General features: G+C 37.2%; 1 protein-coding gene across 15 annotated transcripts in view; it reads left to right on the forward strand.

Annotated features, from left to right (window-relative positions):
• The window catches only part of arvcfb (ARVCF delta catenin family member b), a 264,134-nt gene that overhangs the window by 234,636 nt on the left and 13,152 nt on the right, over positions 1–16,346 (forward strand). For all 15 annotated transcript variants that reach the window (XM_067405666.1, XM_067405670.1, XM_067405667.1 and 12 more), the window contains 3 exons: positions 13,085–13,212; positions 15,097–15,247; positions 16,081–16,273. In XM_067405666.1, the coding sequence (XP_067261767.1) occupies positions 13,085–13,212; positions 15,097–15,247; positions 16,081–16,273 (472 nt within the window). The remainder of the gene's footprint in view (positions 1–13,084; positions 13,213–15,096; positions 15,248–16,080; positions 16,274–16,346) is intronic.

The raw sequence follows: 16,346 nt of genomic DNA on the forward strand, positions 1-16,346 counted from the left end.
ATTTGCAAAATGCAGGAGTGAGAAGAGGAAAACAGAGTATGTCTGGGGGACTGGGCTTTATTCCTGAGATTATAATTTGTGGCTCACACTGGCCAGGTTTTTTTGTGCCAGTGAAGAATGAGGCGTCAGAGGACTTGTGAATGTGAGATGAAGAGCCAGGGAAAAAAGAAAAGATGTGGAGCATGGGAGAGAAAGAAACTGAGAGCGTGTGATTATTTATCATGTACTCGAGCATGGGATGGCAGGAAGGTGGGTCCTGAAGAATGGGATATGACATCAAGCCTGCAAAGGGACATCCTTCTCCAGGCAAAGCAGATCAGACACATCATCCGCTACCGATGTCCCAGCAATGACTCAAACAAGCCTAACAAAGACACTATGCAGCTAGAAAGAGAGAGAGTGTGTAAGCCAGAGAGTCTGAGGGAGAGAGAGAAACAGATGAAGGTTGGAGGAGGAGGATTGCAAACAAGAAATGGAGAGTGAGGGGAATTTGAAAGACTGCCGCTGTTGCATACACACAATGTAAACTGTGTTGCTCTGTTCCAAAGGTTAGTAAGCTGCCTTCAGAGTCAGCATTGGCACATTTTCAACACTGTTCCAAAAGTAAGCAACTTAATTATGCTGCCATCTAAAATAGCTTTTTTAGCATAATACTGTATGCCTCCTTCACAACAAAGTAATCCCCGAATGCAGACAAGACAAGCTCAGCTAAAAAAAAAAAAGTCATCTAAGATGGTGGAATAGAAAAGAAATTACAAATAAATGTGTCTATGATCCATAAATATGATTAAATTATAGCACTATACAGTTTTTTTTGTTTTTGGATTAAATACTGTTATGTCTATGTGGTGTTTTTAATATGCTTTATGAGTATTTTCTGTTTAAAACTGCAGTGATGTAAAGACAGTCTCAAACCCGCAGTTTGGAATCGCTGGTGTTTCTGACGTCACAAACTACTTTGTAACCAATCACATCAGCGTGCCGGCGGGCTTTAGCATACCATTAATCATGACCGCTCTGAAGCAGGGGAGTCTCAAGAAGCCAGGTCATCCTGGTATATTTTTCTGCTGATATAAAAAATCGGGTAGATTTAGCAATATAGCGGGTGTATGATATATATAACGATGTTATGATGAACTTTATGCCTTTTCTCCACTGATGTTAAAGCTGCAGTCCGCCATTTTTCCTCTTTGTCGCCATCTCTGTTTGAAACCTGCAATTGCAGTCATATGCGGAATAGTTATCGTTACGTGCGTTGTGCATCGGCACAGCTCGTCGGTGCGGATGAATCTAATGCTTGCTGTCAAGCATGTGGATACTGTACTTCAGAATCACAGATTCTACGTCTTGAAAGTATGACCAATATAAGAATTTTCACTGGAAAATATCAGCTGAACAAGTAAGTAACATTTCTGCCACTTTTGCTCTGACCAACTGAGGAAAAAAGCATTACGCCTACAATAAATCGTGCTGCCAATGATGATAAAATGATCACTTAGTTCGGATCACGTCAGACCGTGCAAATTATTATTACTGTTATACTTTGTTCTCAAATTGTCCATGTTAACAACATCAGCATTGTGTGACTATGTGTATTTAGTGTGTATTTGTGTTACCTGAAGATTTCAATTTCTGTAGCCACTCCGCAGTCCAAAGTCCAAACTTTTGCTTTTTGACTTCGGGTGAATCTCCAGTTGTCACTGATGATTGTCATTTGGATCTTTCTGGATTACAATCCGCCATCAAAATGATAAGTTTAATTATTTCAGCTGCTGTGAGAACAGGCTATAAATGATCCACTACAAGCAGCATCCTCACATGATAAAACTGACTAGCCTGGACAGGACTCCTTCCTTTCTGTTTACAGGCGTGTCTTAGGCCGTGTGTCCACCAAAGTGTTTTTAGCCAGATACCTGATTTTACAGGTAATTTGTTTAAGACTAAAAATGTTGACACAATGTGGAATTACTTGCTATGCATGTTCGGAGACCAGCAATATTAATTTCTCATCCATTTTGTTTCTGTTTGTTGATGTCGCTGTACAGCAAGAATGAGACAGTTGGTCTGAGTTGTATTTGCCCCGCCCCTCCTCCACTCTGATTGGACAGCTGATGATTGAGTGATGAGCACAGCGTTTTACTCAAAGTTGAACATTCTTCAATTCGAGGCGACCAGTAAAAAACGCTGAGCTCTCGGCGCTTGAGCGTCAAAAAGACGCTCAGCTCCTCGTTACGCTCCTGGCATTTAAAAAAATGCGGCATTCCCATTGAAAACAATTGAAAATGTACGCTAGCAGCTGGAAAAAATGTTTTGGTGGACACACAGCCTAAATGACGCAAAGACGAACTGCTGCATGCCCGAATTTCCCGCGGAAATCCAACAGGTCGCTCTTATTATAAAACATTATTATAAGCTTACCGCTGTGAATCGAGCTAAGATAATGAGATAGTTTTGTATGCTGGCTGGTTATGTACTTACTCAAAAATTGATTTTGGATCATTTTTAACCAAAAAAAGTTACGGACTGCAGCTTTAAGGTGTTCAAAGCGTTTCTAAGGGTACTGATTGTTAGAAGACAGCTGTCTGACTCGCGAACAGGAACATGGTTTGTGTAACATTAGCAACACATTATTAGCTGTTTGATAATGTAGGCTAATCATATTAATTACCATTTTGTAAAGATCATAAAGACACGCCCCCCTTAGTTACTGTTGCTTTGTCCGACAAGCCATTGCGCTGTCACGCCACACAGAGTGAAAAATACATCGCGGAGCATAGAGGACACTGACAACATGTCAACAGACAAGACAGAGCAGGTTACTTATGATATTAAAAACCGTTTTGTGGCTTTTTCATGTGTCGTGACAGATTGTTGTAGCGCCTCAGCTCAAGCAGCTCGTGAACTGATCATCTCTTCTTACTAGTTAATTTATAACATCAAATAAACATGAATGAACATGAGAAGGAATGTTATTTCAAACGCGGAAAGATGTCAGTACACACCATTTTTAAAGTTCACGTCCACTCCGTTTAATCTTCTAACTCCTGACTGTTGTTTGTCGGACAAAATGGCGGATTCAGCGTTATGACTGGTTAGATCGCTTGTCAATCAAACTCCCGGTGAAGGGTCAGTTGGCTTCAATTGCAAGTCAAGTTTTGTTGCATAGGAGTTTCATACTGTATGTTACACATTCCACATAGGTCATTCATGAAACTTAGATGACAGTTAGGATGCTCAGAAGACATATGTAGGCGTAGGCAGCAAGGCAGTGTTTTGGAATAGAGCCTAAGATTTTGTGTTTGTGTGTGTGTGGCCCTGGTAAATCCTACGATATGGGAACAAAATGTCGCACAAAGATGAAAATATCTGAAATCCTTGCGGGGACATTTTTTGGTCCCCATGAGGAAAACAACTTATAAATCATTCAAAGTGATGTTTTCGTATATTTTGTTTGTTTGTTTTTTTGAAAATACAGCAAGTTTTCTGTGAAGGTTGTGTTTAGTGGTAGGGTTAGGGGATAGAATATACTGTTTGTACATTATAAAAATCAGTGGAAAGTCCCCAATGGAAACCCAATGTGTGTGTTTGTGTGTGTAGTCATTCACAGCATCAAAAACTGACAGATGCCATCTCGAGAGTTCATAGCAGATTGTTCAGACAATGCTTGATTTTTATCTTGCATCAATGAAACTCAGTGTTTATTTCAGTCCTGGGCATATTGGCTGTCAGACGAGATAGACAGTTGAAAAAAATTCTCGGTGGAAAATACTCAGACAAATTTGTATTTTCACAAAAACACAATCTACATCAGCCGTGTGCTTTTAGCCTGTAGGCATCTCTCTTTCACTGATTTGACATCACATCAGTATGTATAATGCCTCTTTCCTATTTAATCTGTTAGATTTATTCGCTTGGTATTCACTGGCAATTTGTACTTTTGTGTTGCTAACCATTTGAATTAATAGTGTCATTATCATATAGTGAGATCAGAACACCGGTGGTGTGAGTTTGCAGCGCATCTCACGTTAAGTGCTTTTGCGTTCTGCATGCCTTCTCTTTCTCCCTTCATTCTCAATGCATTGCACGAGCTGCCACTTGTGTCTGTGTGAAAGTTAAATGATCCAGAGCTCAAGGTGAACCCCAAAACATTTTTTTTTTTATGGTAAGATGGGTCTAAAGATGCAAGACTTAGAATGTGGACTGTAACCTTTCAAATTAGGTTTTATTGTCCATAGAAGGTTTTTTTCCCAGGATGATTTGGCACAGCCTTCACGCTTATAGCCTCTCAATTTAACAGCAATAGGCAGCAACTGCCCACCTAGTGCTCCTTATATGTACTGTACAGGAGACTTGATTTCACTTAACTTTAATGAGCATAAAAATACACATACACACAAATGTGACCCTGGACCACAAAACCAGTCATAAGTCGCACAGGTATATTTGTAGCAATAGCCAACAATACATTGTATGGGTCAAGATTATTGATTTTTCTTTTATGCCAAAAATCATTAGGATATTAAGTAAAGATCATGTTCCATGAAGATATTTTGTCAATTTCCTACTGTAAATATATCAAAATATTTGATAAATATATCATGTATTTTTGTGAGTGGATAAGCATTGCTAAGAACTTCATTTGGACAACTTTAAAGGTGATTTTCTCAATATTTATTATTATTTTTATTGCACCCTCATGATTCCAGATTTTCAAATAGTTGCATCTTGGCCAAATATTGTCCTATCCTAACAAACCATACATCAGTGGAAAGCTTATTTATTCAGTTTCAGATTATTTATAAATCCCAATTTCAAAAAAACTATTTTTGTGTTCCAGTGTCACAAATATTGGTTGAAATATTTATAAAAAAATGTAAAAAAAAAAAAAAGTTTGGGGTCAGTAAACTTTTATTCAGCAATAATGCATACATCAAAAGTGACAATGAAGACATTTAAATGTTACAAGATATTTCTATTTAAAATAAATGCTGTTTTTTTTTTTTTCTTTCATTTCTGTTCTATTTCTGTTCTGAAGGATCTTGGAGTAATCTCTGATGAAATTTCTGTTTTGCCATTACAGAAATAATTACATTTTAAAATATATTAAAAAATGTTATTTTAAATTGTAATAATATTTCATAATATTAATGTTTTTACTGTTTAATCTAATAAACGACCTCAAACTTTTAAACAATAGTGTCTAAAGTAGACATTTCTCTAGTCCTGGGTGAGTTTTTTCACAGTTTTACCATTGCACTCCTGCAAAGGATGCTGTCTTAGAATCTGACCCAAATTAGACTTTTGAAAGCAGCATAATGTTTCTGCCCAACTATTCAAACAGCTTTCACATCCAAAGTGCACCTCTGATGCCTTAAAATGCTAAATGGTTGACAGCTTAGTAGGTTTTGGATCAGAGCTAAATGAAGCATCTATATTCTCTGTTTCCTGTCACCTAGATGTTTGTCTCTCTTCTTGTTTACTCTCTCTCTCTTTCTTTAAAGTCTATTAATGAATAGATTTGCTAGTGTGGTCGGACGGTTGGTTGCCTGGGAGATTGAAGCGATGGCTGTTTTGAAGTGCTGGTGTGTGATCATCTCCTCCTCTGCCTACTTCAGCTCTACTGTTGAATTTTATAGACAAGGCAGCTTATTTTCTTCCTTGTCTCCTTCTACCCTAATCACACACCTCTACCCTGGGCTATCCAACTAGTATTGTTTGAAGAAGAGGCAGGGTTAATTCTGGACATTATCTGACCTCTAGATCTTTAGTAATTCAATAATGCAATTCAATTTCCTCTCGCTCGCACCGATATCTCAATGAATCTCTCAGAATCAGTTTAGCAGTTACTGTTATTTTGGTCCATGGAAGATTGATCAAGGTTTTGTCAAATTCTTCCTCTCAGGGTTTTTTTTTTATTAATTGACCATAGGAGAATATGAGATTAAGGATATCTTTTTTTATAATTTCAGACACTAAATTCTCATGCCAGTATGTACTCTATCATTACATGGATTATTACATTGAAGTTCATCCATTCTCTTCACAATGCATTTGTCTTTAATAGATAGCCACTCAAAACGTTTCACAGCTGTTAAAAATCTATTCTTGGCAAGCTTTGTGCCTCAAATAAACATCGAGTTTAAAGGCCCATCGAGTTTAAAACCCACAGGAACTTGGAGAAATAATGTGAAGGGCATTATTGCTGTCCATACTAAGGCAAGTCAGTACTGGTAAGGATAGTTTCTTCTAGTTCAATACTACAATCTCAACATTATTTACATAGAAAAGTAATTCAATCTGGGTGTTTTTGTGAGTTGAAAGACGGGGTGAAGAGAGTGGATGAATAGAGAGGGAAAATCTCGTTGTGAAGGTCTGTTTGAAGACTGACACTCCACATAATACAAGTCATTGAGGACAAGCAAAGCAAAAAGACCTCCTCGGGTGAACGGTGACAAGCTGTTCTCAGCAGCCGGTCTGGTCTGGGATGTCACAGTGAGATTTGGCCAGCCGGAGCACAGAGGAGAGGAGGAGAAGCCACTTTTAGGAATGAACCGGAGCATTTTAAGAGCTGGCCAAAGGCTCTCAGTCTGTAAAGAAGCATTTCCAGAGGAAATCAAATATTCGACAGGCTTGTCCATTCTATTTCAGTGGCCTGTGGAGGGATGAGGGGTTCAGAATGAAAAAGAAAAGAAAGGTGCTTTGTTGGTGCATCCTGTTCCCTGCAGACTACCCTACTTCCTGTCTCTATGGGAAGCCCGTATGAGCAAGAATGCTGTTATGTTGACTGTTAGCCATTACCACCTTCCTTTTGGTGCTGTCGGTTGGCATTTGAAACTCCTACCACTTTGTTGATTCAACTTACAAGCCATCACATAAAGCGTAAGTGTGAAGTCCGTTCCAAAGGTAGACTGTCATTTAGGCCTGCTTGCAGTTGAATGGACTCGTTTTCCCTGAGGAGACACCTCAGGAGAGAATCTTTTCTTTCTTTCTCATCATCTGCATTCATAAATTCAAGTATACACAGTTTTTGTTTTGTTTTTTTTTTTAAACCAAAAAGACCAATATTCTATATCTGGTACAATATAACTGAGAAGACCAATTTTTTTTATTTCTAGCAAGAGCTAAAGACTGAGCAACATCTTGCACTTATTGCTTATTTATTGTCTCTTTCAATTAAAGGGTTAGTTCACCCAAAAATGAAATTTCTGTCATTAATTATTCATGTTGTTCCACACCCGTAAGACCTTCATTCATCTTCAGAACACAAATTAAGATATTTTTGATGAAATCCGAGGGTATCTGATCCACACATAGGCAGCAACATCATTCAAGGTTCCCAAGGGTCCTTGAAATCCTTGAAAGTTTGTGAATCTGAAAATCTGAAAAAAAAATTCAAGGCCCTGGAAAGTTTTTGAAAATAAACATGCATAGATACAGGTGCTTGAAAGTGCTTGAATTTATTTTGTGCAAGAAGTGTTCTGGAAGAAAATCCATATTATTACCTCCGGTCCACTAATGTGTTATTTTGCCAACATTTTGTGGCCTGTGCATACTAGCTTGCTTGATTTACGTTAGTTATGTGCATTTACGCATTACGTTAAGTGTTTCCCGCGTGAGGTACTTTGTGTTGTACGCAGGGCCGGTTCTAGACATTTGGAGGCCCTAGGCATAATTTTTGTTGGAGGCTCCTGACTCTTCTCCCCTCTTTAATATTGTAAGAATTTTACCGTTACTCTCCAAATTAATGTAGAAACAACTTAAAGCAACAGCTTAAAAAAAAATTTATCTGTGGCCTGGCCCAAATAAATGTATCCATATATTTCCTACCTTTTAGACAGTAGGAAATATAGTAATTGAATAAATTTATCAAACACTTTATGCAGTCTTCACTGCATAAATTATAAATTAAACATAAGCCTTATTAAAGCAATTGTCTCTGTTGGCTTTGTTCTTTGATGAACATTAATGACAGACATCACAGTAACTGGTTTATTCGGCTGCTGTCACTTTAAGAGCTCCCGCTGATGTGACGCGCATCTCATTTTCTCACAACTCTTTAAGTTCATTTAAGACGTTATTTAACTCTTTTAAGACTACTCTGAGGAGGATACTTGACAAAACAGGCATAATTCTGTGTGTTATTGTTTGTTCAAAAGTGAAAGGGAACTTGATGTTGCTGCGCATTTCTGTCTTTTCTTTTCTGTGAGTCTTGTGTGTCAAATGCAGTGCACGTTATTAAAAAAGTAATTAGTTATAGTTATTAGTTACTTCTCACCAATAGTAAATGAGTTAATAATCGAGTTACATTATTATAAAAGGAACTAATTACCAGGGAAAGTAACTATTGTTTTTTACTTTTAAAAAAAATGCCCCCAATATTGAATATGTTAAATAAATGAAATGGACATGCAATTTCTCTGTACTGTATACGTGTTGGTAGCCATTAAATACGTATTTAGTTTAATATTTAGGTTTAAATAGGCCTATTATAATGTTATTTTTAAATTTAATCTATTTGATTATGAAAAGTGAACAGCATGAGTAAGATGCATCATGTGCAATATATCGGGACACATGGAATGGGTCAGACATGATTTTAAACACTTCATTAAGTTTTGTTTTTTAGAAAGCCTTTCTTTAAAGTGAATTTCGTTTTGTAAAAATTGTATATTAATTTTAATCCATGTTTCATCAACCAATTGCCTGGATTTAATAAATAAGAAGCAAATATAGCAGGCAATATAATAATGACATGGAGGTGCCGGCGCGATCACTGGCACGTGAACTGGCGCGTCTTATAAATGAACCGAAACTCAGCGGCTGCTTGCCTCACAGACATGAGAAATATATAGAAAGCTTGAAATGTCTACTTTTAAACGAAATAATTCAAAACGAAAAGAAATAGGCTCTCTGATGATCATCCGATTGTGCATTCTCTCTCTAAGCGCGTCCACGGAGATGATGAGAGTCAGTAATGTCAACTTCATCTTCGCAGCCGACACTGATTCAGAAAACATTAGTTTATTAATAAACAATTAAAATGTCTCCTTGCTGTTTTTGTCACTTTCATAATCATTACTTTTGCAGGCTTTTTATGGCAAGCTTTATTTAGCAATTTGCTTCGCAACACCCACAGGATGTGTTCGTTTTGGCGAGTCCATCGGACCCACTCTGACTATGGTTAAGATAAACATCGTCACTATTTTTAGTTAATTAATACATATTGAAATAAATTGTAGATAGGACATTTGTACATTTTATTTATTTATTTATTTATTTATTTTTATTATTATTATTATATATTTTTTTTTTGTCCCTCTGTCTGGGCCCCATCCCGCCAATCGGGCCCTGGTCACGTGCCTAGTTTGCCTTTGCGTTAATCCGGCTCTGGTTGTACGTTACCACGACGTTCACGCACACGAAACTACTACGATGGTACCTCAAGATTTCACAGGTGTAAACCCATGAGGCAAGAAAAACTTAAAAGCATATTCATATATCTTAAAACTTCTGGTTCCAAAAGCTCTTTTCAATAAAATCCATGCAAAAGTTAATATCAGATATATAATACAGTATAGGATGTACCGAATATTCTTCAGTTTTATGCAAAACAGAAATAGAAAATCTCTGTCTTATGTCCAAAAAAAATGAAAAAATGCTTTTGACATTTTTGTGTTTGACACATGAAAACTGTAACAGTGTGTCTTGCAAGGTAACACGATGTAACCAATTAGTCCTTGAATTTGAGGGTATTGGACATGGAAAGTCCTTGAAAGGTCCTTGAATTTGAAGTTAACAAGGTGTGGGAACCCTGGACATTGCACCTTTTGATGTCCAGAAAGGTAGTTGAAAACATGGTTAAAATAGTCAACGTGACTACAGTAGTTCAACCTTAATGTTGTGAAGCAATAAGAATACTTTTTGGTGCAAAAACAAAACAAAAATAATGACTTTATTCAACGATTTGAACCCTTGGATTTCATCAAAAATATCGTAATTTGTGTTCCGAAGATGAACGAAGGTCTTATGGGTGTGGAACGACATGAGGATGAGTGCTTGATGACAGAAATTTCATTTTTGGGTGAATTAACACTTTAATGCTATGGTGAATACCTCTTTTATGTCCACTCTAAGGTTATTAATGTATACATTTAATTTAGTTTTTAGTTTCCATCCATTCTCCATACTGCTTATCCTCTTTAGGGTCACGGGTTAGGGTTGTTTCTTAGAGTTGTTTCTTGGTGTCACTCACTAGTTTTAATTTACCTACTAAAAGAGATATGTTTCTCTGAATCATGCTAATGATCCCTTTCCTATTTCCCTTGGGATTGAACTTTCCATTCATATACGTAATAAGGCACCAGGGTGACATGTGGATGTTTCTTTCTTGTGAAGCGATTATTGTACGCCTACAGTGGCTTGGATGTTTGTGTATAACAGCTCATTCAATGTATTCAACATTACAGCGCGGTTCTCACTTTGTTCAAAGAAATAGAAGTTGGATCCTGACAGGAATCAATGATATTTGCAGAGCTGAGATGTTTTGTCTCCTGCTGTTTTTCAACTCTCTCTCTCTCTCTCTCTCTCTCTCTGAAGGAGGAACGTTTTTGGTAACTAATCCCTAATCATAGCTTAAAATGTGGCGTTTCGTAACTACTACTCAGAGGCAAATCCGGCCTGCAAGAATTGTCCGAGGAGGGGAATGTGGACAGACTCCCGGATATCAAAGGGCTGTCATGGATATGACATGAACTTCGCGGCAGGGTTTAACACAGACGTCAGTCATACACGGAAAACACTCTCCATTTGCAGTGATAAATCTGTCAGCCGTTTCCCCACAAGAAAAAGCTTATTTAATTATCTGATTTTGTGTTTATTGACTGGTTTGAGTTAAAGCTAAACTAGCAGGCAATCATCTTTCCACAATATGAAGCATTTAGGTTTTTCGAAGTTAACTCAATTTTGACAGAGAGATTAGGGAATGCTATAGCTGTCAGAGAGAGAGAATACGGCTCTGTATCTGAACGACTATGATTTATGACTTCCCACTTAGCTCTTTGTAAAAAGGCATAATACTGATGTGAATACATGCCTTAGCTAATCCGCACATACATTCACTCTCTGAGGCTTCTCTGATGTCTTTTTGCATAGTAACACACTCAAGAGGAATTTTAAAGCAGCGGGGAGGAGAAAGACTTAAAATAGCCTTAAATGGTAATTGAGGTTGTGAATGTGTGGAAGCTACAAAAAAAGATGAGGACAGTTCTTTCGCTCAAACCATCAGTCAGACAGAAATAAAAATGTATAGTGAGCAGCCCACATCCTGCAGGCCACTCTTCCATCTCTAAATTATAGGTGTTAGGTGCACATTTAGAAAGTGCAGATGGGCCAGGCAGTGGTTGAGCTTTTCTAATGCAGTCACACACCAGCAAACATGCATTAGTATGTCAGCTCTTCCATCTTTTTCTGCTCGCCACCACAGTGCAAACTCATTTCAGACGTGTTACCGAATTACACCGTGTTGCAGTTTTGCTGCCTTTGTATGAATATCATTGCTCAGGTTCCTTTGAACTTCTCCAGACTCCTCGATTTTGACGTGGCAGTGAAAATGAAGATGGCCTGTTGAACCACCACACATCTGTCATGCTCAGCCTTGGTGGTATTGCTTTCCCAGGCCAAGTTACGAAGAGAATCCATGAGCACTTCATGACTAGCGTTACACCAAGACTGTGCAAGATGGATGTGCGGTGGTTGCACAGTTGAAGATTTCAACTAAATGGTTATCCTCAGACCCAGACAAGGACTCAAATGTTGAAATTTTCAGTGAGCATTAAAAGGGATATTCAATATTAAATATTAAAAGGGATAGTTTTCCCAAAATTAAAATTGTTATTTATTTACCCTCATGTCCAAACCTGTATGACTAAATGTCTCCTGTGGAACACAAAAGAAGATACGTTGTAAGATGTCTCAGTGTTTCTTTTGTTCATACAATGAAACTCAATGGGGTCCAGTGCTGTTTTGGACTTTTTTTGGTTGTTTTGGTTGCATTGGGTTGGCAAAAACAGTTGAAACATTCTTCAAAGAATCTTTGTTTGTGTTCCACTGAAGAAATAAGAAGAAATAAGGCACAGAACAGAACAGAAGAAAACTCTTCAGATATCTTTTGTTGTTGACATCAAAGGTGTTTCCCCTCAAACAGTATTTTAGTTCAAATTCACCTGTCACTTTGTAGAAGTGTCAAATTAGGTAGATGCTGACATGGATATATTGTGTGACATGTCCATCCTCAAAAAAAAAAAAAAAATTTAATCCACGATATATTTTGTGGATATTTTTTATTTTGTACAGTAAACAATTGTGGTCCTGAAGCGAAACCACTGGAATATACAAGAGGCAGAATGTTCTATATTTATGTTTGTGTTTGTTAGATGAGTAAATCTTGTATTGCAATACTCAGCGGTGCAGCTTATGAAAAATAATTGTAGAGGAACACACACATACGAATGGTCACATCCCAGGAGTAGCATACAGGGATTCGTAGGTCCGCCGGCATCATTTAGCATTTAGACAGGAGAAAGCTAATTATCCACTCCCTACTATCACTGCAAATGTCTCCAATTCCAACTCCAATGTATTCTCAAAATGTTGTGTTGTTGTTGTTGGAGGAGGAGGAACCGACATTGAATCAGCCAGAAAGAGCTTCTTCTTTTGGATTTCTGTCCTCAAGTCATGTTTAATGAAAGACTCCGTGATTACATTGGCTCAGATTGGGGTGTTGCTATCAAGAAGCCAAGCGTCCATCAGGCAATTGGCTTTTTTAGGCAGTTTGTCTATTGAACTGCTCAATGTATCTGTGATAGTGGAGTCTCTTTGATTTTCTGTCTCTATTTATTTGTCGTGATAATCATGCGTTTGTCCTACCTTGTTATTTTGTCCACTTTTCATTTCGCCAGGTGCACCACAACACTGGCAGAAGGAAATGTAATCAATATTTGCCACCCCATAGCTAATCTGTGTTTGTCTATGTTCAACTAGTGTTATATCTGTAATTCTGTTGTGTATCTGTCATGTACGTGTGCAGGTTTTGAGTTACTGTATCAGCCGGAGGTGGTCCGACTCTACCTGTCTCTGCTGACAGAAAGCCAGAACTATAACACGCTAGAAGCAGCGGCCGGGGCTCTACAGAACCTCAGCGCTGGACAGTGGACAGTGAGTGTCTTCTTGTAATCTTCCAGCACATAATGAATTTCGAAATAACAGGTATTGGATCTATTAAACAATCCTAGATTGAATTATCTTCAGGATATTTGGTTCCATTAGAGATTCTAGAAATATGCTTATAAAGTGGAACATTATAAAATATACAATAAAAGAGTGTTGTTTTCATGACAACATGTCTTAAGTCTCTTATGCTCACCAAAACTGCATTTATTTTGATAAAAAATACAGTAAAAATTGTAATATTGTGAAATATTATTACAATTTAAAATGTTTTTGTAAAAAACTGTTTTTGTTGTAAAATATTTCAAAATATAATTTATTCCTGTGATGGCAAAGCTGAATTTTCAGCATCATTACTCCAGTCTTCAGTGTCACATGTTCCTTCAGAAATCATTCTAATATGCTGATTTGGCTCTCAACAAACATCCATATATATATATATATATATAATATATATATATATATATATATATATATATATATATATATATATATATATATATATATATATATATATATATATATATATATATATATTGCAATTTACAATGCAGGGTGAGTAAATGATGAAGTCTTTACTGTCACTTTTGATCGATTTAATGCTCCTTTGCTGAAAAGTATTGATTTATTTAAAAAAAAAAAGTCTTACAGATCTCCAACTTTTGAAAGTTTTTTTTTTTTTTTAAGAATTTCTTTCAGTTTAGTTCTGATTTATTACTATTCTGCTGAAATCTGAAAGTGTCTGTTTTCTCTGTTGACAACAGTCTTCTGCTTTAAGCAATAATTATTGTTATATTGTAATATAATTATTGTATAATTGTACAATTATTAGAATTGTATAATTATATTGTATTAAATATGTATAATTATTGTCAAAATTACTAAAAGAATCAGAACAGAACTGCATATGAAAAGTTGAAATGAGAATCATTAAAACTGGCAGTGTAAAGTAACACAAGATGCCGTATCAAACAAAGGTGACCTGTTCAACCACCATACGGACTCTGATTGGCCTGCTGGAGAACATAATGCAAATCCATAAACCTTCATTTGTGATGTTTTTTTTTCTGTCTGCTTGAAATGAACCTTGAACATATTTCCTAATCAATACCTAATTACCTAAAGTATGATGTGTCTGTTCCACAGTGTCATGTGTGGGGCTCTGTTTTCTCTTGTGGCAGAAATCAAGAGGAAATGCCCTAATAAACACATCCCCCTATGCCTAATGCAAGAGTAAATCCCATTAAATTGCACTGCCCTGACCCTGTGTCCTTCTCCATTTGGACCTGAAGTGCAGCCATGCATAAGCTCACAGCACCGCTTCAGACCTGCCTCATATCTATGCTTGGTGACACATGCATGCTAGTGAACCCAGAGGCCCAAGCACATCACAAACCCCTGCTGTAGGGAGACAGACATGTCACATCTGTGGTCTATAAGAGGATTTGATAGCTTTTATTCATTAATTTATTCTTTTCCCCCTACTTTTCTTGCAATCGTGTTTCTAGGCTCGCTACCATCTCCTAGTGGCCATGGCGTGGTTTTGCAACAACTTAATTACTATCTCAGGGGCACTGGTTGATGAATAGAGATTTCTTGTCACATAAAGGTTTTGTGATTCATGCGGTTAGAGTGAAAAATGCACACAAGTCTAGCAGGGACAAATGGCTATTTACTGGATTGCCGTTTCCCAGAACAGAGGAGCTTTTTCTTGCGCACATACTCTAACAGGCAAATTCCTGCTATGAGAGATTAGCAGAGCTGCTTATCTGGCTAAGTATAAGTTGACCTGACTTCATGAAATGAGTGCAGCAAAAAAAATGTCTGAATCACTGGCTTCATAAAGTATGTATGATCCTCTCATTTCTACAGTGGTCAAACTATATCCGGGCGACTGTGCGTAAGGAGAAGGGGCTGCCAATCCTCGTGGAGCTCTTGCGCTCTGACTCAGACAAGGTGGTGCGAGCTGTGGCCATCGCTCTGAGGAACCTGTCCATCGACCGCCGCAACAAAGACCTGATAGGCAAGAGCAGCATTTCTTGATCATTTCTACATATTGTGTAAAACCAGCTTAATAATACTTGACACTTACACTACCTTTCAAAAGTTTGTTGTCAGAAAGATTTTTAAATGTAAGGACCAAGGATGCATTTATTTGATCAAAGTGCAGTAAAAACGGTAATATTGTGAAATATTATTACAATTTAAAATAACTGTCTATTTTTATTTATTCCTGTGAAAGCAAAGCTGAATTTTCAGCATCATTACTCCTGTCAGTGTCACATGATCCTTCAGAAATCATTCTAATATGCTGATTTGCTGCTCAAGAAACTTTTCTTATTATTATAAATGTTAAAAACAGTTGTGCTTCTTAATATTTTTGCAGTTTTTTCCAGGCTTCTTTGATGAACAGAAATTTCAAAAGAACAGCATTTATATGAAAAATATATATTTTTATAACAATGTAAAAGTCTTTACCGTTGCTTTTGATCAATTTGATGCGTCTTTGTGGAAAAAAAACTATTAATTATTATTATTATTATTATTATTGTTAATTTCTTTTACTTTTGAATCATTTGTGTTGCTTGAAAAATAAATGAATCATAGCTGACTCTGAGTAGTATTTGTACAACAACTGTGGTAAAACAAAAGTTTTAAAAAGAAAATAAACTGTTATTCAGTGCTCTTAAATTTTTTAATTTGATTTTTACCCAGAAGGCGACAGTTAATGAACCTGATATGTAAAGAATTCTGAATACAAATCTGTGTTTACGGTCTACTGCTTCTGGGTTTCTGTAACTTGTTTTGCTCTTTGCCAGATCCCAATCTATCATTCTTTTGTACTCTCATCCTCAGGGAGTTACGCCATGAGGGATTTGGTCAGCAACCTGCCCAGCGGACAGCAGCGGCCAGCCAAGAACCTGGAGGAAGACACAGTGGTGGCCATCCTCAACACCATCCATGAAATCATCACTGACAGCTCTGAGAACGCCCGCTCTCTCATTACCGCTCAAGCAATCGACAAGCTTGTGGCCATCAACAGGACCAGGTAGGAAGTGAATGGAGCACAGACCAAGACAGGACAATTCTGATTTCTGCTCAAGTTATTAAAATAAAAAAAG

The sequence above is a fragment of the Chanodichthys erythropterus genome, chromosome 13, assembly GCF_024489055.1.
Source record: "Chanodichthys erythropterus isolate Z2021 chromosome 13, ASM2448905v1, whole genome shotgun sequence".
In the NCBI taxonomy this organism is placed as follows: Eukaryota; Metazoa; Chordata; class Actinopteri; order Cypriniformes; family Xenocyprididae; genus Chanodichthys; species Chanodichthys erythropterus.